The following is a 26783-nucleotide window of genomic DNA, read 5'->3' as shown; positions in this document are numbered from 1 at the left end:
AATGTCACACTCCATTCTCAACAGAATTAAATCCGTGAAACTTGTAATTTAGATGACCTCTGTGTTACGGGAGTAGATTCTGGGGAGAATTTGGGACCGTATTTAGATATCCTAACTTCAGCTGAAGTCCATGTACTTAATGTTTCCTGTCTGGCTCCTGGTGGATCCATCCTCTCTGCCATTTTTTGGCCTTCTAAGTTACTTTTCAAGGGCCTTCAGAGATGCCCACCTTTCTCTTAGATTAGGCACAAAGATTTAAGTGGAGTGTAGGCAGCCCAAATGTGGCATTTTGATTGGATTTGTACTATAGAAACAGGACTTTAATTTCTTTTTGTTTTTCCCCTCTGAAAGGAAGCAACTCTGGATCTGTTTTTAATGTTTGTGATACCACCTTCCCAAATTGGAAGGGCTTTAACTAAATATGTTACAAGAAAATAAGCCAAAGGATATGTGTCCTCCATGCTAATGCCTGAGTAGATTTGTTTAGTAAATAATAGGCTTTATACAGGCCTTGATTATTAAGTATGAGACTAGCTGATTGGAGCTCCCAGCCACCTTTGCTTTCTTTACCAAGATACTGCTGAGAGGATGTGGCGCTGCAACTTGTCAGTGTGCCTTCATTGTTGAGAACCTCCTTCTATTCATTAGCTTTTGTACACAAATACTGTGCCTTAAAGGCTTTTAGGCTATGATGACTAAATTGAGCAAAGTCTATGCAGTTTGACTTAAAATCCACTGTGTGAAACAGAAAGAGCTCAGTATGTTTCCATGACGATGCAACCTTATTTTGTTTTCAAACTGCTAAACAAGCCATTTGCATGTCAGAAGTTGAGCAATCAAATTCTGAACTGGTCAGAAATTTTCCTGTCAGTCGATTTGATTTTTGTGATGAATGTCTGGATAATTTTTGGCAGAAGTAATAAAAATAGTGGTAGAGGCAGGTAGTAACTCTGAAGTAGCTCCTGTCAAACATATGCTCAGTTCTTCCAGTGGAGTCCCATTGCACTCTGTGGAGTCCCATTGCACTCAGTAGAGTTGGGATTTGGGGAATATTCTCCACACCCCGGGATTCAAGGGATGTGTCAAGGTGGAACATATCAGGCAGCGAGTGTAAGCAGAGACAGTGAATTCATTCCTTCACAGAAATTTTCACATGGGACAGATTAATGTTAGTCGGTTAAATTAACATCTGCCCACAAAATACTTTGAGGTGAGTCATCAGAAGTAGGTGCCTCTCGAAGCTGGTGGTGCGGCTCAGCAAGCGCGCTGTGCTCTCCCCGACTGAGCCTTTCTCTCCCAGGGGCTTCCCACGGCTGCAGGCACTGGGATGGGCTGTGGCAGTAGCACCTTCAGAGCAGCATTTGCTTGTCCATACAAAATGAGCCCCTCATGGCAGATCAGATCCATGACCTTTCTTTGACTGTCATCCATGCGAATGAAATAATTATGCTGACACTGATGTTACCAGGGCACCTCTGAGCTAATACCAACTTCTTGAGCTATTTTTGCATTCTCCCTGCAGCCTCGTAGAAGTCAGAGCTATAGCACAAGTGGTTTTTTGGTACAGTTATGTCCTCTAGAGTTGTTAAGAAATGATGTAGTTCTACTAGAAAAATACTTGCAGTGTAGACCAAACTCATAGACACCTAACTTTGCTTCACATTTCTGAACTTTCCTTCATAGCCATTTCAAGCAAAGACTTTCAGTTTATTTCAATGTGGAATTATTCTGGAAAAGCTATTCTTAAATTTCTATTCCTGAATAATTCAATTCAACGTGTGGGTGCTTATTCTGATACAAAAGGTGCCTTCTTCCAATTTAATGTAACGTTTCAGCAAAGCTATCACACTTAGATAAAAGCTGATTGTTCACAAGGTTACATTTCTAGTCCAGGCAAGCCCTTACTATTTTTTAGATGAAAGCAGAGATTCTGGAGAGAAAAATTTTCAAAGCAGGGATAGTACTGCATACAGATATACACTGTCTGTCTCCAAGCTCTGATGTAGGAGTAAAGGGGGTTTCCATGAATTTGATCCCGTAAAATATCCATCTTCAAGAACCAGCCAAGAACAGGTCCATTATTTCCATCTGGAAAAGCAAACACAAAATTCTTTCTCTAAACAAACGTAGCCCATCAGTTTCCTTTCTTTCAGCATATAACTACAGGTCCCAGACCTCTCTTTTTCTCTTTGTTGATGATTATGTTTCCACTTGTGTATTCTTCCACGTGTATTCTTTCACATATGCATTCTTTCACCCATAGTCATGCAAAGTGATGATAGGGAAGGAATGAGTCTTTTCAGTACCTTTCAAAAATTTTGAAGTTTAGGTTTGTCCTAGGACAGAGAAAATCCAAAACCTGTCTGTAGTTTATTTTCATTCTGTTAAAAATGGCCAACTTTTTACTCTTTTCTTCCTGGAAAGTGCATCCTGACTGAGACGTGATTTTATAAAAATGTTCATCTAAGGTAATATACCTTAATGAAATGTTTAGGCATGCAGTTATTCATACACGTACAAAAGGCTGATCAGCTTGTGAATGCTGGCTGGTGTGCACGTGGTCTCTTGTACACACACAGAAATTTCAGGCGTGGGGTTAAGTTTAAGACTAGGATTAAAGCTCCTAAGTGATCCTTTAGTGAAATAGAAGGGTAACAGCTAATTTAACAGCATCAAAATACTTCGACGTAAGATTTTACAAATTTACAGCCTTATCTTCACTTTAACAAAAGGACATGAAACCTGGAAATTTCTGTAAAAATAAATGAAGATCTAAATATCTTCAAAAGCAAGTGTCTTCAAGAAAGAGCAGGCATTGCATTATTTTGCTGAGAAAGCTGTGTGATTGATGGTGTCTGCCTGTAAGCTGTTTGGCATCAGAAAGGGCTCTACTAGTTGAAAAAAAAAATCGCTTGACAAAATTGTTTGACACCAGACAGGAAGGTCATGTATTCTGGGAGAAGGAGATGTTTCTCTAACCGAGGGCCAGATGCTGTCCTCTAGGGTTGAGTGCATAGCATAGCCCCCCAGCCCCCCCTCCTCTGTCCCAAAGTGGGCAGAAAGAGCTTAAAACTTAAAAATGGGTGGCCAAAGCCTTGCGTTCGGGCCAGCAGCAGGAGCAAGTGGTGTCCAGCGGGGAGCGGGGCGCAGCCAGTCCGCAGCTGCCTGTGGCACTGAGGAATTCAGGGGTGAGGAGGTTAATGACGGCACAGCACTGGAGCGGCTTCTGCTTTATACGATACTCCTGCTAAGCTGGAGACTGGGGTCATCTTTCTTTAACCGAAAAAAAGAAAAAAGATTAAAAAAAAAGAAAAAAGAAAAAGCCCAAATCAGCAAATAAACACCAAAACACTTCAGGGACTTTTTGTATGAACAGGGCATTTTTTATACCAGTTAAATGTAGCATTTCTGGTTCCTGTAGTTTTTAATTGAAGTGTTATTTTTTTGTGGGAAAAAAAGGAAAAGCAGTTGGGAAAGATGTAATGACAATACTGTTGATGTGAATATTTTAAGTGAAATTAATTCTAATTTCCCCTGAAATTCCTGACATCCCAGTTGCCATAAATTAGGCTTATTGATTCTTGGGTATACCCTTTATTTTTGTAGTTTTGTACAAGCAAGGTATTTTTATAGTTGTGCAAGATGTTTTTCAGTAAGTTTATCAAGGAGACTTGCTTACTGACCATTTTTAGTCAGAAAACTGTTAAGTATCACCACAAAGTTATTATTTGATACAAAACTGTGATGCTTCAATATTTTACATACAGATCTGTTTTAAGGGGTTCAGTATTTGACATAAAGTTGTATTTTTAAATAATATATTAGATTTTAATAATGGTCCCCCTTTTATTTTCAACAGGATTATTTTACAGATGAAAACAGAGTACTGAAAAAGGACCCTCAACAGGATTACCATCTGGAATATGCCATGGAAAATAGCACACATACAATATTGGCTTTTAGCAGAGATCTGCACACTTGTGATACAAATGATAAGAGTATAACGGTAAGATGCGCTGCCTATATGTAAAGAGATAAAGTAATTAAGATAGGCCAACCGCATATGTGAATATGAAGCAGGTTATTAAAATCTTCTCATGTTAGTAAAATGGAAAGACTTAACTTCAGCTTAATTCAGCTAGAAATTGTGTTTATCCAGCTCCCAATACACTTTCCAAAACCTCAGTTTTTCAACTTAAATTTGCCAGGAAAAATACTTTTGTATATTTTATTAGGTATGGACTGTTACATTTTAGTTACAGCTTCCTTTATTCCTCTACCTTAGTGCATAATGTTCCCTAATTTCTAAGGTACCGTATGAACAGGATTGAAACAGGCTACCCCATCAGGTCCTATATTGCACAGTTACAGACAATCATTCAAGAGATGCCAACTTCAGAAACACTATTCAAGTCTTACACTAACTTGTAACTGATCTCAAAGCTAGGCTTTTAAAAAAGTTTGGAGAGTATGGTATTAAATTGTATTTTGTGGCTTTGTTACCGTATTAAAAATTAAAAAGCTAAAGAGTGTAATGATAAATCTTTACTTTTCATGGTAAATTCTTTTGTTGTCCTAGTGGCAGCTGTACTCTTTCCTAAGCACAATTTTAAATTATATGAAGCTGATGACTTTCGTATTGGACCTAATAGAAAGATTTGCAACAATTTGTATGCTTTGGATTTTTTACTTCTCATTTTAGAAGCATTACTATAATAGTTCAATGCTATTTTAATTGTGTCTGTGTTTTCATAATTTGTGCCATAACAACGTAGGGAGCTGAAAGATACATGAAGCAAACCCACAGCTGTATAAACTGCCAGAACTCCAGGCAGTCAGTGGGTCTATGGTTTTTGCACCTGCTCCAGATTTTCTCAGTATAACTTAACATTCTGGGACCTTTTGCTATTTATTAGAATATTTTGTCTCAAGAGTGATTATTGCATTCTGCGGATAGATTACAGAGAATTAATCTGCACTATAGCTGTAGACAGATTTTTTAAGATGTAAATCTGTTCTTGTAGTTTAATGTCTATTTTCCCTACCATGTGGGGACAACAATTCACAGAAGCTATTCAGATCTTTACACAGTTGAGCCTGGAAATTGTTTTGGATGAATAGATTCCAACTGCTGGCCAAATGGGTGACACCTCTAGAAAAATTCATTTTATGTGTCCAGTTGGTTATCTTTTTATGAATCTTTTCTGCTATTTGCAGATATGATTCAAGTTTGCTACATTAATGGAAGCAACCTCTCAGAGAGTGATTCAACTTCATAGATCTACAGTGAAACCTATGAGTCTAAAACATGATCAAGTGGAGTCAAAGCAGAAACAAGAGAGTTAATTTCAAAGACAAAATTGTGTCAGTAGATGTCTTCTCACGTAGTATAAATTGTCATTGTTCAAATACAGTAACACTTAAGTCTTATCTATCTCAGCAATTATATGAGCCATACTGTCAGGAAGACATTCTTCCTATTCCTTCTGATTTTCTTTTTCTTTCTTTTTTTTCTTTTTTTTCTTTTTTTTTAGGAGAGCACAGTACGGATAATATGGGCCTATCACCACAAAGACATGGGAGAAGCAGGTCAAAATTACCATGGGTCTAATCGTGGTTCAAAGAGTCTACGTTTACTGAATCCCGAGAAAGCAGAAGTTTCATCTGCCTCTCTGCCATACTTTGACCTGACAAACAAAGACGTAAGTTACTTTGAGTTTGGGTTTATGTGGATGTAGGGATGAGGTGGCAATCAGACTTCTTGGCTTAAGGAACAGGGCAATGCAACTTTTATAATAGTAATTTCTTTCCCTTTTTATTAAGACAGGTGCCTATACCAGACAAAGATACAACATATTGGTGCCAAATGTTTAAGATTCCTGTGCGACATGAAAAGCATCATGTGACAAAGGTGAGTGGTTCAGACTGTGAAAAATCCTGTTCATGTTTTTATGTTTAGAGGAGTTCGGATGATAACAATTTCTCTTCAAATCAATTTTTGTGCTTTCAAAACTTCCTTCCCTACTTACTGGAGTAACAGCAAGACCTCTTGAATGTTTTCACAAGAAGGGATACTGGGTATGTGTATGTGTCACAGAGACTGATTCTGGCGTGCCCTAACAACTAGCACACAGGGTGGCAGAGAGCCTGCCTTTCTCTTCTCCTATGCCCTCTGTCCCTTATGAGGTTGAAAATTATTTCTAACCATAAAAAAATTTGGCAAAGCCTACGCAAAATTTTATAAAAGCATGTTCCATCAAGTTTGTACTTTTATATAAGAATGTCATCAATTTCTTTTAAAGTGGAGTACTTTTAGATTCAAAAAACTAAATGGAAAAGTTTGTTAAAATATAGGGCCAGATCCTTTTATTTGATTTCAGTCACCTCTTTTTCAGTGTGAAGCCATGCCATGTTACATCATGTGAACACAGACTTCATCATCTTTGACTGTGTACAATCCAAATATTATGAAAAAAGGCTGTCATTATGGATGATGTATTTTAGTTAGAAATTAATGAAAATGTGTAAAGTTTAATACAGATTTCAAAGTGATCCAAACTGATTTCAAAACTCACATGCATAAACATTTCCTGTAATACATTTTCTAACTTTTCTTTTTATTTGGAACTGAGTGCTGCAAGAAAAATAGTTCTTGCCTTCCTTCCAAGAAGCAATATACATAAGACCTCCTGCTTAAGATAGCACAGTCATATAGCATGTTAAAATAAATATCCAAGCATTCAGGTACTTCTGCTAGTCATTCATCATTAATTGAATGGTTTATGAACAGTAGCCTTAAAATCATTGCAAATGTATCAATAGACATCAAAAGAACAGAGCAAAAGATTATTTTAGACTTACAGGGAAAACATGAAGAAAAAGAAAAGACAGAGCTAGTTAAAAGGTGATTCTGAAGCTAGTACTTCTTGACCTGAGTGGAATTAATTATATGAACGATGCTGTTGAATCAGGCCCCTCATTTTTATTTCTCTTTGATTCCATTAATGCTTTTAAGTGTACAGTTTTATTCCATTTTGAATTACTGTCAGTCATATTTCTCCAATGAATTCAGTAAGATTGCAAATTTAAAATAAGAGAACTTAACACATGATCTCCTCTGTATGTGTGAGAAATATGTATAATTATTCTGAAATATTGTAGGTTTTAGTACATTATCAGAATAAAGAATTGTGAGGTCCAAATTTTTTTCTTCAGGTACTTAGTCATTAAACACACATGAAGTTTATGATAGCTAGTTTCACAGATGTTTGTGAAAAGCAGAATTTGCCTGTAATATAATATATTTGTTTGGATTCCTAGCTTTCTCCTTTCAAGAAAGAGAGCTTCAGAATCATTCTTTCTATATTAAATTTGGTAGAAGTTGGTATAGGCTGTTTTGCAAAAATGGTCTCTGGATCTACTTGTTATTTATATTTACTGAATTTATCTGCAATACTTTAAATATGTTTCACCTGACAGCACACACAGTTATTTAAAAAAATAACTTGTGGTCAGTTGAAGCTAAAAAATCATTTTCATTCAGAAATGCATTGATTAGTTTTTCAAAAAGTTTCATATTCTTTATTTTTACTATGATGTAGAAAGAATGTTATAATTTTAGAAATCACATTTTTGGGACTGCAATTTATTTGTTTATTATTAACCATTAAAATTAGAATGGCATTCCTAGATTTTCCAGCTTCAGAAAAGTAACCAAGTTTCATATGGCTTTTTCTTTTCTAATTTAAAAAATGATTAGAGAGAGAAAAGTGTTTGCAGAAAGAGTGAAGAATTACCGTAGAAATACTTCCTTAGCATTTCTTTCCAGAGTACAGCTTAAATTTTCATATATGTGACTTTTGTAGCTGACACATACAGGTTTGTTTTGGAATTGTGTCTGCATTTTTTCAAACCTATTAAACATTTGCTAAAGCTTACTGACACACAGAGAATTGGGCTTATGAATACTCCAAAGGACATCAGTCATGCAAACAAAGATTAAATTTGACAAAGTGAAAAACAGATGAATTATGTGCCTTGATCAAACTGATTGTGTTAGTTAAATACCTATGTAGATGTTGATTCATGATTCATGATTCTTCTGTAGTGCAACATTCATATAACCTATGCATCCCATTTTTATAGACAGAAAATAGACAGAAAATAAAAAAGAGTTAATAGAATGGTACAAATTCATCCCTGGTATAATTCAGCCTACATAAGTAGTGTTCATGTGAGGTGGTTTTGGCTATTTCTGCACTTCTTTATGATTTTGTGAAACAAGTGGAGTTTGATTCTAGCTGGACAAGATACACCATCAACAACATGGAACTGTGCACTTAGATGTGCGTGTGTGCCTGCTGGTGGTCTGGAGTTTTGAGCAGCTGCAACAACCATAAGTAAATAAGAATTTTTTCATGTTGTTCAGCTGTTTTCTGGTTTTGCTTTCTTTTTGAAAATTGCTCTAATCATTTTGTAATAATTTATTTTTAAAAAATCAGTCTACTCAGGAAAGCACAATATATTCATGAAGGAAAATGTCTAAGAAAAAAATAGACCTAGCAGTAAAGGTCAAGCAGTAAAGCCAAGACATTTAATCATCTCTTGTTAACAAATGCCAGATTCTGAATTCAGAGTCTAAATTAAAAATGATTTTTTAGCTTCAAGTGACTTCACATTATTTTTAAAAAGAGTAACTATATGTACGGTCAGGTAGAACACATTCAAAGCATTTATAAACATATTCAGTAAATATAAGCTGGTGGTGTAACAGTTGTGCGATGTGATACACTTGGTCATAGGATGCATCTACCTCAGTGTTTTAGTTTGGATCAGGAGTGTGCTTTGGAAGTGAATCTTCAAGTCATTCCTGCTTAGTTTGGTTTGGTTAGTACCATGGAATAGTTTTAGAGCTCATGAACTGAATCCCTTTGGATGAAACTAAGCTGAAAGGTGTGCTCCAGGAGCACAACAGGTATACCCCAGGTGCAGGTGGCTAGCAGTCCAGGGGCCAGGCTGGCACATGTCCAAATAAAAAATTCCTGGTGCTGGCTAGCGTGGATGTCAGGCCTGCACCTTTTTTCTCTTCTGTGCTTTTGAGGTATATGTTCTTCTCATGAAAAACAGCCTGCTGAACTGAATGACTCTCTGGGCAGAGAGAGGCTATTTTGCAGACATCCCAATGTACCAGCTTTGCCTCTCAGGTAGTTCAGGCACAGTCATACACGTGATTGCTCACATGAGCAACCTGTTGATTTGAAGTGAATCAAAGTGTTTTTCTGGGTAAGGACTTGAAAGACTGTGTTTTTTTGTTAGCTCAATATAATCAAATAACTGGTGTAAAAGATATCAAAATCATTGGAAGGTAAACTATGTAAGATCTTATGTCTTTTCTTTCTCTTTACATAATATTTATGTTACTTTCCAAGAACCTCAGGTGATGAAAATCAACATAGTTTCATTGACTGTTCTTGAGCAAGCTGCACTACATGATAGTAAATTATGCAACAGATAAGATTGTAATCTTGCATTCATCTCAGGTGGAATAAGGACATAGATAAGTAACTTCTCCTTATGCTGCATTTACCAGTGGAGAACAGTGCTTCAGTGTGATAATGGGGCACTCAGCCAGGTTTAAGATTTCTCTTTTTTATCTCCCTTTGTTTTATATTTCTTGCAACACATTCCCTAGGGAAAAGACTCTGCCTTTCTACATGTCTCTACAATGCCTTCTATTACAAGATTTCTTATGCCTCTGGGAACTCCTGGAGAAATAACTAATAAAGCTATTTCTAATAATAATGTGCCTGCTAAGAAATAAAATAAAATGATTTTTGAATAGCTGGACATAATAGTGATAGTGTAATTCAAACTGCAGCTGATACCAAGCACTGGGCTATTTTTGTGACTCTGATGATAGAATATATTAGTCCTCAGCTTCAAGCTATTCATTTTGCTAAGCAGTAGCTACTTCAAAATCTTTTAAACTTCTGAAGGTTTTCCCTCTCGCGGCGTGTTTTTTTGTTAGCAGAACTAAATATCAGGGTAATAGGTTGATTTTGAAAATAACAATAGGTCGAACAGATGAAGGGGATCACTTGGAGGTAGTAGCAGGCAACTGTCTTGTGTCATTCAGTTTGCAGAATGGCTCTGTGGTGGTTCTCTAACCCCAGAACCTGACTGCCCTTCATATGGGAGAGCACGCATCATCGCCTGTCTGCAAAATGTGCATTTGCCAGTTTTGCTGCTTTGAGCTTCAGGCTGTGTTGTATGCTTAGGGCTTACTACCACATGTACAGTATGATTTTATTTTTCTTGCTTATGGAAGTTAGCCCTGAGTTTTCTCAGAAGTAGCTTTCTTAGGGAAAAAAAAAGCATTCCATTTATTATCCCAGACTTTCTGGAATTGGGTTTAAGGTTATTTCTTGCTAAGATTTTTGCAGTGCACTGTAAATATCATTTCTCTGACTGGTCCTGCTTTTGCTTCTTCATCATGTCACTGAAGAAAGTTTTCCTGCTTTGCTGAATGCACCTGGAGAAGGACCTCTACTCCAGGAGGATTTCTCAGAGTTGCTGGTAAAGCAGGCACTCAGGCATGTCCATGCACCACCCTCTTCATGAAAAGGTTTCTGTCTCCCTGCACAAGCCACACTGAGGGCAGCTCCTGTGGGTGTGGATAAACCTGACAGATGGGCAGTCAGTGCGATGCCAGGGCTGGGAGAGGCTTGGATGGTGAGAGGTACTTACTGAAAGGAGCATGTATTGAAAAGAGCTGTCTGTGCAGCACCTTCAGTCTTGTAAATCTTTCATTTTTAATGTCTCTTTATTTTGTCTCTTTCAGTTTAAAAAAAATTATTCAGTGGCAGCACACTGGGGCTTCTGAAATCCTTTAATTAATTAATTGAGATGTCTGGTTTTCATGATTTTCAGTGTGCATGCCTGTGTGTGTTGACACAAAGTCTCTCTACTTTAACTTGTAAGACTATTTGCTTGTGATTGCTTTTTTCTGCCTATCTGCTGATTTTTTGCTTTCCATGAGCTGACATAGTGCAGATGTTTACCAGTGTCTTGAAACTGAAAGTTTGTTTCACATTTGTGAGAAATACTTTTTCCAAAAGCTGTATTTTCAAAGCTTGTTACTTCTCTCTGCTCTTTCTACCTGTGGTTCTGCAGATACAGCTTTTTTATTACTGTCTTCAGCTTACTTTTCAATACCACATGTCTTCCATTTGTTTAATTTAATTAGATTAGTTATAAATATAACTGCCTCTGCCAAAGAGTCATTACTTCGGCTTTATATTAACCTCCGGTCTCCCATGTGCACTTCTCTTTTTTCTGCTGCAATCAGAAAACTTTAAAATACAGTATTTCCTCCACTGTCTCTAGATCTTCTGTAAATTTTCTATACCTATGCTCAACCACTACACCTGGCAAATTGTTAAATATTGTGGGTACACTTCTGAAAATTTGCAGTAGTTTTTGGTGGGGGAATGGTATGTATATTCTACATGCCAGGCATGCCGTAATCAATTTGTAGGAAGTCTTTCAGCTTTAGAGTATAGCATGACCATCCTAATTTCAACACTCTATCCATTTTTCCTCTTATTTTCTTAGCCTCTTTGAAATGTATTTTGTTGCTTAGGGGAAGTAGTTCCCCAGGTTTGAGTAGTAATAATCCCATAGACAAAAGCATGTCTGATATTGAATTTCACTATTAAGAATAGGAAAACCAGTCTATATAAAATAAAAAATACAACAGAGAGAGTAGTAGAGTCATTCATCTATATGGACATGTATTTTCATTAACAATTACTCATGTTCATATAGTTCTGAACTTTCTGGGTTTTATTTTGAAACTAGAAGCAGTGTGGGAGGAACACTGGCAGAAGGGTTGTGGTGTAGCTGTGCTCAGGAGCATAAAATACTTCAGATTCTGTAAGAGAACATCTTTAATGGGGAGCCCAATTTTAGAGGCCATTCAGAGGTGGAGAGGAAGACAGTAGACTGCATTTTGTAAGTACTTAAACTTTTGGATGTCTGTATAAAACACTCTTTTTGTGTGTGTTATTTGAACCTGCTTCTGGGTATGGAGCGAACAGGTTAACCACTGATGAAGTGGGAAAAATCCCTGTGTTGGGGATTAGGTTTATGTGGTCAAAATTAAGTATATATTTAGTACTCCTCATGCATACTAAATTAAACCCAGGCAACATGTTACAGATGGTAAATTTCCAACCATGAAGATGGGCTGTCTCCCATCTAACTTGAATTATTTCCAAGTCTGAGCTAGCCATTTAAATGGCATCAGTAGACAGTGGCAAAAAATAGGTACTTTCAAATAGTGATTTATATCATCCTAGAATAGGTGGCTAAAATACATGAGTTCAAACATTGCTGGTATGATACAGTCTCTCTCCATCATTTGAAGAAAGAAACTAGATAGCTAGCCTGGAATAGATATGTGACTTTCAGTAAAAAAACTTAATTGTTTAGCATTAGCTGCAAAGTGTTACATTGGGCATATTTTTATAAAAGCACCAAAGTTTCCATTGTTGATCTCATTAGAAAAGGGAGCTTCTTTTCAATTAAAGAATGGCCTGTATTAGAGCACACCAGCAGCTGCAAGTTAATCTTCATGTTCCGTTTCAGAGCAATCTCTGATAAGGAAGCAAAAGCTCCAAAAAAGCTTGTTGCCAAGGGTAACTCTCTTTTTTGACAGTGGAATGCTTTAGTAATACCAAAGACCCCAGTGTGAAAATACAAAGGGACTCCAGTTTAAGGGACTGATTGATTGAAAGCCAGAAGGGCAGCTTGTAACCGTCAGTACCTAAATGAGGGCACTGATTTTTAACTTGAATGATACCAGACAGTAACTGCTTGTTATTCTCTGGCTTGAACTTTCACGTTTTGCTAAATGTGATAGCTCTGGCAAATTGCATCATGCAGCCTGAAACAAACGAATGTTCAGTATTATACTGTATGTTCCTCTGCAAAGCAATTTCAGCCTTGGTAAATTAGATTGGCAACTAAATGATCATCACATGCTGCAGAGCTTGCAAGCTATCATCTGCCCTTCGATCTGGTGGGCTGTCTCTTCATTGCAAGCCTGAATAGGCCCATTAGGTTTTGCAATGTTAGGGAATCGTATAACTGAACTGGCTGGAAATTCACATTTTTCCCAAGCAACTGTCTCTGGAAATAAGAGAAATACTGTCCTCTCTCATATCCTGCTAAATTATTTCATATGCAAGGTATATGCATATCTAAGACTCGGCAATCAAAGATGAAAGTATGTATGACTGCAGATTTTACTGTCACACCAAACTTTGTATTTCTTAGTGGAACATATTCTTATTTTGTGGTAGTCGTCTTTGATTTCTCTTATATATTTTACAGTAAGAAAACTTAAAGTATGCAGCTATTGCTGCATTGATTATTCCATGTTTAGCAATGTACTGACTATGCCAGCATATAGTTGGAAAATATGCATTTTGTGGGACTTTGCGGTTAAGTGAAAGTCTTATGTTATGTAAGTTCTGGTTACATGCAAGTCTTAAGTGAAAGGAGCTAACTTAAAATATGACTTAAAATTGACCATGAGGAGGGTATGACTCCTGTGAAGCTCTCTGAGATTCATCTCCCATTTCTGAGATCTTCATGAGCTGGTTATCAGTATAGGATTGCTATTATGACCCCGTGTGGTTTTGTACCATCTTTTTCATTTTTGCTTCTTCATCCTTAGGTATGTGTATGGTTTTAAAATAAGGTTGTAATTAGCTAGTGTGCTGAGAACACAGGAAAATCCTGCCAGGGAATTGTCTGCAGTCAATCTATCCACACTCCTTATCATGGCAGGCAATAAAGTATTTCAAAAAGTAGGATTGGGCCTCTGATAAGCAATTATAAATCATCTTTGTGCAAATACCAGAAGAGCAGGTTCATAGGTAGTAAAATCTCACTTTATGGGCCTACTCAGTGTGAAGTGAGAGCATCTGGCTGAATCACAGGACATACCTACCTTGGTCGTACTAACTTCTTGGCATCGTTTCTGACAATCAACTTTCTCATTCAGACAAGTCACATAGTATTGACATCCTAAGCAAATTCTCTGTGGGGCCACATATAATTGCCCCAAAGCCATTTATATATTTTGCAGCTGGAGAAGAAATTTCATTTCCAATCTAACTGTAAAGTGTTCTCTTTAGTACTCTGCTCACTCTCCAACCCCAGCATTAACTGTTGATTCAGTCTTCAGAGAATAATGTTATGATACCGTCTTCATTTGTGCTTCCACTGACCAGTTATGCAACACTCAGTAGTTGTATTTATGTCCAGAGCGTAGATTCAGTGACTCTCAAGGATAAAATCAAAAGAGAAAACATCAATAGCAATGGAAAAATAATTTAGTTAGACAATGCCACTCCACCACAGGAAAACAGTTCTTGTTTGAAGCCACACATAGCATATGTAATGTCAGAGTCCACACAGATGACAGCTAAACCACAGGTAGATGATGAACAGTTTCTCTTTGCACCAAGATTTAAATGAAGTTTTAGCTGGTATGAGAACATAATAATATAGTACTTCTTGAGATACTTCAGAAGAACCATGTTATCTGAAAATGAACCTTGTTGTGTGACTTTTTGCGTACATTATGTTACCAAGTGCCACTGAAGTGTGTTGGAGCCCTGCAGAAGAGTACCAGAATCTGGCTCAGGGTAAAAAAAGGTTGAAACCATAAAATTAATCTAGGCAGTACCTACAATCACACACTACTCAGCAACATATATTTTGTGTTCCTTCTCATGTTTATGTTAACTTTTTAAACATAACTTTTTGGAAGGTATAAGCAGTAGTTCCCCAGAATTATTCTACTGACTGAAGAAGTTACGTCATGTGAAAAGCATAAGACCTCTGCGATTTTATTCCATTCTTTCACTTTAGTAAATTTTAGGTGCCAGACAGTACAGATCGGTGGCTACTGTAGAAATTCTGCATCTTTATGCTTAAGATCTTTGCTGTGTATGTTTTTCTTTTGGTACTCCTTTGCAGAAGTCAGCGTTTACTTGTCAGAAGGTAGGTTTCATATCCATATGCCAGAGTACTTGTAAAACAGGAAAAGGATACATTGTAAATTCTCACACATTCAGTCTTCCAGTAAAACTTTTTGTTCATTCCCATGCAGGAGTGTATAAAATATGAGAAAACATACAATATTATTAAGCTGAATGATCAAAAAGAACGATTTGCAGTTGTACAGTAGAATTAAAAACTCCTCCCTTGCTCCCTCAAAGAAATAGATAGACATCACTGTGTGTTAATGGTGATTTCATGAACTAAAAGGAGTACCTTCATTGACTATATTATTTATACTATTCAAATTATATACTCATCTTGAATAAATATAAACTCTTTACAGACTACCCATTTTGGCTCTAGATTGGAAACATATTTGGTTACGTACTATGTTATTATTACATTATTTTCACAGCAAATAATGATGTTACTGATTAATTGCGGATTAATTCTGTTTGGTGTGTGTCAGCTGCATGGAGAGACTATGGCCATACTGAATACTACAACTACTCTACCTGTATTTCTCTTGCTTAGGAGTGCAGTGAATGTATTGCCAGGAAGCATAACTGAATGAAACATGTTTTTTCTTGACCCAGCCATTTTATCAGATTAGTCCTCAGGGTTATATTTTTTAACTGTTTCTAAATGTGTTATCTTAAATCTTCAGACATACCTGAGAGAGAAAAATTTTTTAATGAATATTACTTTGAGGTCTGCTTCTTTTGGATTTATTCTAAATTACTGCATGCCTTTAAAATCTGAAACTCTTTATGAGTGGCAGAGTTCCAGGCGATTAGTTAGGAATAAAGATTTAGGAAAGGGCTAGATGGCAGTGAAAATGAGAAGCCCCAAACCCATCTCTCTTCTCATTTTCAAATGCTTTTTTTTTATTGGTTATTGTGGTGTTTGATTCCTCTTTACTAACTAAGATATTTAAGTTGTTCTTCACACTGACTTATACAAGTTCTGGATGTACAGCATAAGCATTAGCATTTATTTAATTATAGTAATATGTGTGGATGGAAAGAATTGTGTGAATTCAGAAATGTAGCCCCCTCTCCAAACTAACAACACGACAGTAACTTTTTTCTAAAACTACGTATTTTATTCCTATGAAAATTCTGCAGCTTAAAACTGCAGTATGGTAATTAGTTCATAATGTGGTTTACTACTAAAACTTAAATAAGAGCCTTCGTTGAACAACTCAGTCACCAAGTAAATAAATCTTTTCTTCTTTACATCAAGAACAGGAAATATCAGTGCTTTGAATAAGATTTTCCTTTCATGTGGTGAGGATTTTTTTCTTCACACTGATGTTAGAATTTTTATTATGTGTTTTAAATTGCACCCAGAACCAGTTAAACCCAAATGCCAACAATATAACTTGAATGAATAAATAAACAGGACAGCACGGTTATTTCAGCTTAGGATTAAGTCGTGTATTTGAATCTCACTTTGGGGGAAAAAAGGCACATGTATTAGGGACAAGTCATGCAAATTTAAATGCCTTAAGTTGTATGAAACCTCTGTTTTTCATCTGGAAAATTTCCATCTTCCAAGGAAGTTTTACCTAATCACATTATTTGGTCCTGAGAGTGGGAGGAAGTTGCTTTTGCCTGGACCTTTTTCTCATGTATATCTTTTTTTTATTAAAATATAAGAAGCACGATATATCATTAAAAACAAAACACTGTTTATACTTTTTCCCCACCTTCAAGATGTGAAAAATGTGTATGAAAATAATTTAGATGAACATTTTTACACTTGGAGGACAAACCTAGGTAAGCAGTAATGCTCCCCGCATAGGTAACTGTGAGTGAAGTGTGAACAGTGGCTTCCACCAAGCGCAAGTCAGTCACCAAAATATACCCCTTTTTTAAAGAAAAAGCACAGTACAAATTCAGAAACACCTGGGAGAGGTTTATAGGGTTTTCTTGATGAGGACTGAGTTTAGGCTCTGGATTGTACTGTAAGAAAAACATAACTGGACAGTTGGCTGTATACATGCAAATTATACCACTGATCTCAATAAAGATTGCTGTATCTAGCCCATGCCCAACTGCAGCCTGTGGAGCATGTGAGGTGCCTCTGTCAGCCGTAACTGCTCTGTTGCAGGAATTTAATGCTTTCTGACAGACAGGTGGGCGTGTGAGGAGGGTGGTCCCTTCCTGAGCCCTGCACTCCTGAGCCCCGTGGTGAAAGTCTACAGCGGGTTAGCGTCAGAGACAGGCAGCTGGCCGGCACAGGCTTTTCTCCTGACACAAGATTGCTGTTTGGTTGTTGGGGTTAAAATCCTGATCTACGCTCCACTCACGGATTTAGACGTCTATCCCCATTCAGAGGCGTATTTCCAACTCTTGGAGCTTTTGCTCAGTGCACCTCTGGGTTGAGTGCAACAAGCAGTGCTAGCCAGAAAATGACAAGTATAAATAACATCATATTCTTATTGACTTTTTCTCTGAAATATGTGGAGTTTTTGCTCAAAAAACCCAACTTTTTTAAGGCCAACTATTTCCAAGTGTTTGCTTTTCTGAAGAAAAATCTAAAACCTTCAAAGAGATATTTTAGGTAAATGTTTGTTTATTCCAGAACTACACTTCTGAAAAGATGAAAAAAATCAGAAAAATGCTGATTATCCATAATAAGAAGACAGTGTCTACCTTGAAGAACTTTTCTAAATTAGAAAAATAATTAAATATATATACATAATATGCATTTGTGAAAGAAGTAGCAAAGCAAAAGTAATCAATAAGAAGGTGATAGTTCTTACCAAGGTAAACTCAGCCGGAACTCCATTTCATGACCACCACTATTTGGTCTGAGTTGATGAAGGACCTGGCAAACTCAAATTAAAAAAATAACCAACCACAGGCTGGAAACGAAGATATAGCAACATTAGCACAAAATCTCTGTCAGATTTGTACTGCCGGTTTTGAGATTATGGAATAATGGCTTTTCCCTGTTTCACAGCCAACTACATATGTGCAGTTTTGTGTAAAGCTAAAGCCTTACTAGGCATCATTTACCATGGAATATCATCCTATAGCATCTTTCTGTTAGTAGAGGATATAGTAGGATGCCTAATGCTATTATTGGATTACTTGATTACTGTTCTGTAACTGAAGTCACTGTGAAGAATACTCTGGTTTAATTTATGTGCACATGATACTACAATTTGAGGGACAGCTGTTCTTTTTTCAAAACCATTCCCTTTCATTTTCCACATCGCAAACTTCGTTGAAGAATGTGTGGGTACAGGCTTGAATATTATCCTGTTCCATACTTTTCAACTGAGAAATCTTGGAATAATTTAGGTTGGAAGGGGTCTCTGGAGGTCATCCGTTCCCATCTCCTGCTCAAGGCAGGGCTAACGTCAAAGTTGGATGAGTTTGCTCCAGGGATGGTCCTGCTGAGTTTTGAATATCGGCAAAGACAGAGACTCTTCAGCCTTTCTGGACAACTTGTTCCAAGGCCTAACTGCTCTCATGGAGAAAATATTTTTCCTTATGTGTCCTCAGAATTTCCCTTGCTGTAAATTGTAACTACTGCCTCTTTTTCCTGTTACTTACTTACACATCCCCTGGCATGTACTGAATGGATAATGCCAAGACATGGCTTGGGCAACTGTATAATCAAGTAGTAGAGAGTTTAGCCTTATGAATATAGGAATGTGCCATCCCAGATAGCCTCAAGACCAAGGAAAAGTCCTTGACAAGTTTTTATCAGTATACACTCAGCCGAAGAAGGCTAGGTATCACTGTGTGATGATGTAATAGAATAATGGCAGCACTTTTTATTTGAAGACTTTAAAAGGTAAAATTAAGTGGAAGCTAGCTTTTGAGCCTGAACAAATAAAACAATATTTTTCATTGCTATTTCAGTGTAAAAACATCACTGGAACAAGACCAAAAACTTGTTGCCGTTATGATATACAACAATAAATTCAACGTTTTGTTTCCTTAAGTTCAGCGGACTAGTTTTTTTGACAAGGACACTAGGGGGAGAATATGGATATAGTTTACTAACTTTCATCATGCACACAAACAGACATGAAGAGCAAACCACAGCTGTAACATCAAAGAAAGCAAAGCAAATAAAAAGGGAGAGAAAATAGGAATAAGCAAGAAAGACTTCCAGCTTTCTGGATCTATTTCTCCCTGGTAGGGAACCTGACTCTTTAGACCATTTGAGCAGTTTGCATTTTCACTCTGTTTAATATGTCTTACATTAGTATCTTGACTCTGCTTATTGGCAGGTTGAGATGCAAGCCTCTATTAGGTTACAATATTGGCTTGGTTTTTTATAAGAAAAGAAGATGTGGTATATTCAGTTTGTGCAGTAGCACGGGGAATAATATGAAATAGAAGAGGGAGAAAAACTGAAGCTGAATAACCTCGCACTGAAGAATGTAAGCATTTCCCTTGTTAGTGTGATATGTTTGTTGACTTAATAGAGTTTCTGTTAAGTTAACAGGAGGAAAACATCTTATCTATTTTAACTTGATAGTAAGTTGAAAATTGTTATTTTATGTTCTTTGAAAGTCAACATTTTGAGAAATGCTAAGAGATAGTCTGATGAGAGGAGCCACAGTGCTCTTAAAAACCTCTGAACCTACTCAGTCAGTACAGGTCAGGCTAATCAAACACCATAACCCATACTTTTGGTTGCAAAAGGCATTGTCTCTATTTTGAATTTGAACCAGGTGTATTTTATATATCTCTTCTTAGGAAATCACAATTTGATGGGGTGGGAGATTATAGTATTTCAGTTTTTACCTGTCTGTCATTGGGAGTCAGATTTGTTTATACATGTCAGTGTACTCGGTTAGAGAATGTCTTTTGCCCAAGCTTTCAAGCAAGGTAGACAGGATGCAGAAAGTACATCATCATGAATAATAAAACAGCAGCTTCTTTTTGTGGGTTTTGTGAAAAGCAGAGGAGACCATGTCTTGTGTGTCTGCATATTTTTTGCAGTCCCAAAGGCTTTCGGCAATTTGATGTAGGGTGGATATAGGGCTTTTGTTCTCCAAGCCTCTGGCAGTTGGGAAATGTCAAGCAGAAAATGTATTTTGCCTGCAGGGGCCAAACTGGGGGACATAACCTGCCAGTGCGCTGTCTCTGCAGGCTTGTTCCCAACACGGCAAGTAGATGAACCCTGACAGCTGAGTCTTCCTTGCATTTCAGCCACAGTGAAAGGGCTGCGGATCAGAATGAGGTAGAATGGAGAAACTAGTGTGTTAGTAATTATATACATGTTTCCTTTCAGTCTCCTCTTTCAATCTAGTAAGAGTGTCTGATTATTGAATTTTTCTTGACTCCCATGGCTAACAAGAACTGGGTAGGAATTAGCAAGGAAAGAGGAAGGAATTACATGTTAAAGTCACAAGTTTCCTCATAGCTACTGAAAGTGAAAGGCTAACTTCCATTGCCACTGCAACCCATTCTAAATTCCTCGGGTAACAGTGGCTGAAAGTGTCATCTGAGAGTCCCTTGACATTACAAGAACAATGTGAACAAGACTAAGTATAAATGAAAATCCAAATAAAAATGAATTGGTCACTTAAATCTGCAGAATTTGTTGATTATTATGTAATATGCATACTTCTATCACATTTTTTCTGTATTTCACTCCTTTGCCATAACTTACCACATTAAATAATTATCTTTTTATAATTATCTGAAAGCTGGGCTATTTCCCAATACAAATTAGCAAGACAGTCATGGTAACTTTTCAGGGTTGGTCCACTATTACTGACTGGAGACCTGTAAAAGTAGACCTTAGATTAACTTAGCTTTCAGTTTTGTGGTTTGGGAATTAAGGGCTATCAAAAACCCAAAACTTTATTTTTAAAAATTTTAAATAAATGGAAACTTTGAGTGTGTACATTCAACAATCCATGTTGTAAAATTGAATGCCTATAATTAGGGGTCAAGACTGATATTTAGCTGTTAAAATAGGAATAACCTTGTAAGAAATGAGCCCTACAAATTGAGTTAACATTTATTGGGGCTTCAAGTGCTCTGGAAACCAGGCCACTGTGATCTACATTTTTTATTGTAGATACCTGTTCTAGCAACTAATTTTACACCTGGGACTACTTATGTGCACCTTTAAATGCTTTGGTGACATGCTGGATTTGGCCTCATATTTGAGAGACTCAGTCATTGTTCATCATTGTTTATAAGACTGGCCAGAGAACAAGAATCCTGTTTACAGAAAAAAAAAAGAGGTTTTGGAATTTGTTTTCAACTTGGAGCAGGGTAAGCTGTACAGATATTCTCTGTGGAAAGTGAGAGAAGAAGAGGCAGGCAGCATAAACAACTGGCTTATTCTGCAAACTGAAATAACAAATGCCCGAGTAATTAGAATGACACTCACCTGGGATGTAGAAATGGCAGGTTTAAATCCCTTCTCCAGCTAATCACTAGGTTAGAGAATAGAATCAAACATTTTTTTTCTTCTTTTCTGCTGAAGTTATTCCAGTTAGTACACATATTTAGCTATTCATTGGATCAGAGAAAGAGAACCCAAGGATGGTGAGGGGTCTGCTCTTCTTGCTTTCCTTGTTTCAGTCAGAAATGATGCTGGAAACCTGTGAGGTCTGACCATGAAAATATTCCCATACAATCCTGGGAAATAAACAACTTACGATTAATGATATTTTCCTATTATTTTTGTTAAAAAGTTTTTGACCCATCCTAGTCATTTTTTTCCTGTTTGTTTAAAAGGTGAGAGAGAAAGCTGGCATTTCTTTAACCAAATTGTAATAAAGACATGTAAAAAGTCTAACTTCACTGCTGCTTTTTATTATTTATAAATGCTTCTGAAGAATATAAAATGCTCTACAAGATGCATTCAAAAGATGCTTGAGGGTTTGAAGCCGAACAAAAGTACTTTTTGAAGTGCTGTTATTGTTTAGGTAACTGCCACTAAGGAACCGATAGCAGGATGTTGAGTTTCTTATTTTGGTGATGTCCCATTGTTTTGAGGGGAAGTTGTTTTTGAAGCAGTGATTGTAAGCACAGCAGGTGCTGAGATCTCGTAGCAGCAGGCTGAACTATTACATATTTGGACAAAAACACTCTTACCTCTTGGTAGATAGAGAGATAATGTTCCCATAACCATCTCAGTGACCAGTCCATACATTATGTGGAGTTTCTGAATTCTTGAGACATATACTGTTATTTAACCTATAAGATAGTGTGATGTGGGTGTGTTTTGGTTCTGCAGTGTTTGGATAAATATGCAGATACATGAAGGAGCAGAGGTAAGGAGCAATGTCAAACAAATGGATTTCTGATCTTTGTCTGTTAGTGGGAATGGGTTCTTATCTGATGAGAAAACTGACTGCGTTATCTTAGTTTCTTTTCAGAAATACTTTAGTTCCTTAGTACAATAATTTATGATGGTGGTAACGCTAACCAAAATAGGGATTACTTAAAACAATACAGAAGATCTCCGTGCAAAGAAGTATTTTAGTCTTGCCATCAAAATAAATTGGCATCTTTCCATTGACTTCTGAGCACAGTGAAGTGGGTGGTTTTGGGCTCTGCACTTCTTGGACAGACATGCGGGTTACTCAGCAAGCAACTGGACTCCCCTAGAGCCTGACTTCAATGAAATTTTGCTGATTTACATCAACAAGGGTGGTCTTGATATGCAAAAGCTCTGGTTGCTTCTTCCTCCCCTGCCCTGTTTTGTACTTTGGTTTAGTGGTTTGAATAAAGTATATAGAGAGAAATTTCTGGTGACAATATTGTGCTGAAGATATTTTAACATGGTAATAAAAAAAATGTTCTTGCTTACCCTGCTCTGTGCCTCCAGTACCTGGGGTTCGTGTGCTTGCAAAACCAATGGATGCAAAGTTAGGGTGTATATGCATTTTTTCCCTGTTTAAAGTAGCTTCTTTTTCCTAATAATATTAAAGGCAATACTGCATGACATACACACATCTTAAGTATTGCCTTGCCAAAACTGTTTATTTTTCTTGGGAAAACATTTGAAGAGAGTGTTTATCTTATTTGACTTGAAGGTAGATATAGTAGGGGATGAGATGAAATCTTTGAAAGCAAAAGCAAGGCAAAAACTCCTTTCATTTGAACATCGTTTTCCATATGCTGATTTTTTTTTTGAATATGGTCTTTTTGAAAAGCAAAATAATTTTGCTTCAGAAGAATTCACGTTTGCCCTAGGGATGTCATCTCTGGCAGAGATGATTTAACATCATCCATCCAAAGAGAAAGTGAACAATCTGTTAGATGGGAATGAAATCAGTTCAGCCTACCCGTAAGTTCAGTGGTCAAATTTTACTGGGGGCACTGGGGCGCTCCTAAGAACCTTCTAACTTATCACTGTCACAAACAGACTGGAGCACCCAACCTCTGAGGAATGAGTTCATGTTAATAAAGTCTATGCAACTTAACAGATTGTAAATGAATTCTAATTTTTCATAGATTTCAAAAGAAACAGGAACTCACCCTAGATATACAGAATTTATGGGCAGCTCTAGTTCAAGATAACACAAAGGAGGCAGAAATGGGAACAAAAAGTTCTGCGTAGTCTAGATACCAACTTGGTGCAGCTAAACTGACATTCTACTGGTTTATATCCATTTCAGGTTCAAATGTGGCTACACAGGATTGGGCAGGGAAAAAGATAAGCGACTGTGCAAGACTGGGTTGGGAGAAGGGAGATCAAGACAGATGGCAACACAGGTTTTGTCAGGGCACAGGCAACACAGGTTTTGTCAGGACACAGAAGTCTTTTCCTGTCCCTCGTTGACGCATTTGAGCTAAGAGGTTTTTCATTTTAATGCTTGGAGTTGCAGAGTGCTGAAGAGCATCTCAGCCTACTTGCAATCTAACATCAGGCCTCCTCCTTTAAAATAAACGCACCACATAATTTGCAGTTCTGTCTGAATATTTTCATTGAAATGGTCAAATCTGAGATGTATTTTCTGTTCTTTTTTATTTCAATGTCAACAGGTTGAGCCATTGATACAGAAAGGCCATGAGAATGTGGTGCACCATATCCTACTCTACCAGTGCAGCAGCAGTTTGAATGACAGTGTGCTGGACTACGGGCATGAGTGTTACCACCCCAACATGCCGGATTCTTTTCTCACATGTGAGACAGTCATTTTTGCTTGGGCCATTGGAGGAGAGGTAAGATGAATAGCTTTCTAGAGTGATTCATCAACAGGGCTTGAAGGGAATGTGTATTGTAATAAAGCTTCTTCCTAGTATATTAGTGATTACTTAATCTGTCTCTTTTTAAAGGTATATATAATCACAGTCCCTAAATGCCTCACCACTAAGTGCTCAACCTCTTGTTGGCCTCTTAAGTATGAAATGCAATGAACGTCTTGAGTGAAAAACTAAAAGAAATTAAAATAATATAGAGGTAGCTGATGTCCTACAGGGAGAAAAGCAACTCAGGAGCATGGAAGTCTGTCCCCATACCAGTCTGTCCCATCTGGTCCCATACACTGCTGCCACCAAACACCAGCATGTGTTACTTGTAGATGAAGAGAAGAATAAAAGCACCATCTATAGGCAACTGTATAAAAGACAGGGAGGCAAGAAGACTCTTTCCAAATGAAGTTAGATATTGATTTAATTCATTTCATGCCTCACCAGTAGCTTGCTTACAGTGTCATCCTTTTCAGGCCTATCACTCTGTGTCTCTGAAATTGCCCTAGCCACCCTAAGAGACATCATTTCCACGTAGGAGCAATCCTGCATTGGTGTAGAGCCCACACAAGGACCACTTGGTTCAATGGGTTATATCTACAGAAAACACTGTCTGTGATGCCATATTGTCCCCAGGCTGTGTTTTCATCTTCTTTCATATTTTAATTTAGGCTCCAGTCAATGCTTTCAGCTGACATAAGCCAGCATTACTGCAAAAAGAAGCGTCCCACCCCTTCTTTACCCCTTGATTCGTTGCATGCCCACACAAACAGTGGTGCAGGTACCAGGCAGGGCCTGGGGTGATGGCAGCCTCTGTGGCCTTCATTTGCCAAGCTGCAGCCCAAGTACTGTCTTGGAGGGCTGGAGGTGAGGATCCCAGAGCTGCTACATACAGAGCTGCAACACAGACCCATCAAAAGCAGCTTAATCCACTTTGAGTATTATCCCTGATGTATACTTTGTACATTTTTGCCATCAGCTATGCTCTGACCTAGTATTTGTACTTTCAACTGTCTTCATCCAAGTGAAAAAAAAACTCATATAAATAAGTTATCATTTAACAAGGATTATGGAGGCTTTTGCATGCATGGCTCCATTGCTAAAACTCTATAGAGAAGAATCTGGCAGATCTGGGTTATGCTCAGGTTTACCATGAAACTCGCAATGCTTCAGCTTACCCATATGTAATACAGAGGTGATAATATTTATTACTGTATATCAATAGCATTATTTCATTAATGCCCATCAAAATGAGAAAGTTAGGATCTCAAATTACACATAAAAATATTATTATATGTGTACTCTAAAAAGATGCAGATATGATTCGTCGTAAGATGAATTCGGTAGATGACTTCACTTAGTAGTTATAAGGATTGTACTTTGAATCGGGATTGTGCTTTTGAAGTAAACCTCTAAGTTATCCCCATATACCAAGCTGTGTTTTGCATGACAAATTGTTTGAGATTGTGCACAGTCCCCTTGGGAGGAGGCTGCCATGAACGCCCTGGAGTGAACCCAGCACTTTCAGCCAAAAAATGGGATTCAGTGCATGGGGTCAGACCAGAGCTTGTCCAAAGGAAACTACCCTGAATCATAGTGTGGCTGTGGTGGGTCCAGCACAAACTGTTGCGCTGTACAGATCTATTCCTTTTGCACCACACTACTTGCTAATGCAGACATAGCCATAAAAATCATTTTTACAGTTCAAATCATTTTGCTTAGAATGCAGTGATTTGTGCAGTAAAAGCAATCTCATTACATGCAACCTCAGTATCCCCTGGAAATTACCGCTTTTAAAAACTAGGAACATTTTAAATGTAGATTCACTTTTTTCATAAGGGTTTTATTGTCGAACTAACTGCTTGATGATGCAATGTTTATACATTTAAAATGGAATTTTCCTTTTCAGCTGAAGCAACAAATGCAAGATAAATAATCATAAGATCATAGGATAATGCAGGTTGGAAGGGACCTCAGGAAGTCTCTAGTCCAACCTCCTGCTCAAAGCAGGGTCAGCCCTGAGGTCAGACTGGATTGCTCAGGGCTTTATCCTCTAGAAAGCATCGAATCTAATATTTTTTATTGGCATAATGATTTAGTGCATTCAGTACTTATATATATATATACATATATATACATATAAAATGCTACAATGCTACATTTAAGAAGTTTTAAAATAAATTAAATTTGTATATTGTATCACTTATGTGATTGTGTCATTGTTTAAAAACATACAGATAAAAAAAGCAATAGACTCCTAACATTGTCAAAAATCTTCTGACAATATATGCATGTTTTGAATTCCAGGGCTTCACCTACCCCCCTCATGTTGGTTTATCCATTGGCACAGCAGGTGACCCTCAGTTCGTACTTATGGAGGTGCATTATGACAACCCGTCATATATGGAAGGTTTGTACCTTCACACTCTTTAAAACTTGCAAGATTGAGAAATGTACTGGGCACAAGTGTTTCTTGTTGCATTCCGCAGCAAACAGAACAAAGGCAAAGCTGAGGCT

General features: G+C 37.3%; 1 protein-coding gene across 1 annotated transcript in view; it reads left to right on the top strand.

Annotated features, from left to right (window-relative positions):
• The window catches only part of MOXD1 (monooxygenase DBH like 1), a 50301-nt gene that overhangs the window by 7584 nt on the left and 15934 nt on the right, over nucleotides 1-26783 (top strand). The window contains exons 2-6 of the mRNA XM_064508987.1: nucleotides 3860-4006; nucleotides 5535-5702; nucleotides 5828-5911; nucleotides 24060-24239; nucleotides 26574-26676. Of these exons, the coding sequence (XP_064365057.1) occupies nucleotides 3860-4006; nucleotides 5535-5702; nucleotides 5828-5911; nucleotides 24060-24239; nucleotides 26574-26676 (682 nt within the window). The remainder of the gene's footprint in view (nucleotides 1-3859; nucleotides 4007-5534; nucleotides 5703-5827; nucleotides 5912-24059; nucleotides 24240-26573; nucleotides 26677-26783) is intronic.

This window comes from Dromaius novaehollandiae, chromosome 3 (assembly GCF_036370855.1).
Source record: "Dromaius novaehollandiae isolate bDroNov1 chromosome 3, bDroNov1.hap1, whole genome shotgun sequence".
Classification (NCBI taxonomy): Eukaryota; Metazoa; Chordata; class Aves; order Casuariiformes; family Dromaiidae; genus Dromaius; species Dromaius novaehollandiae.
The sequence above is the reverse complement of the archived record's forward strand: the minus strand, read 5'-3'. Positions and strand labels throughout refer to the sequence as shown.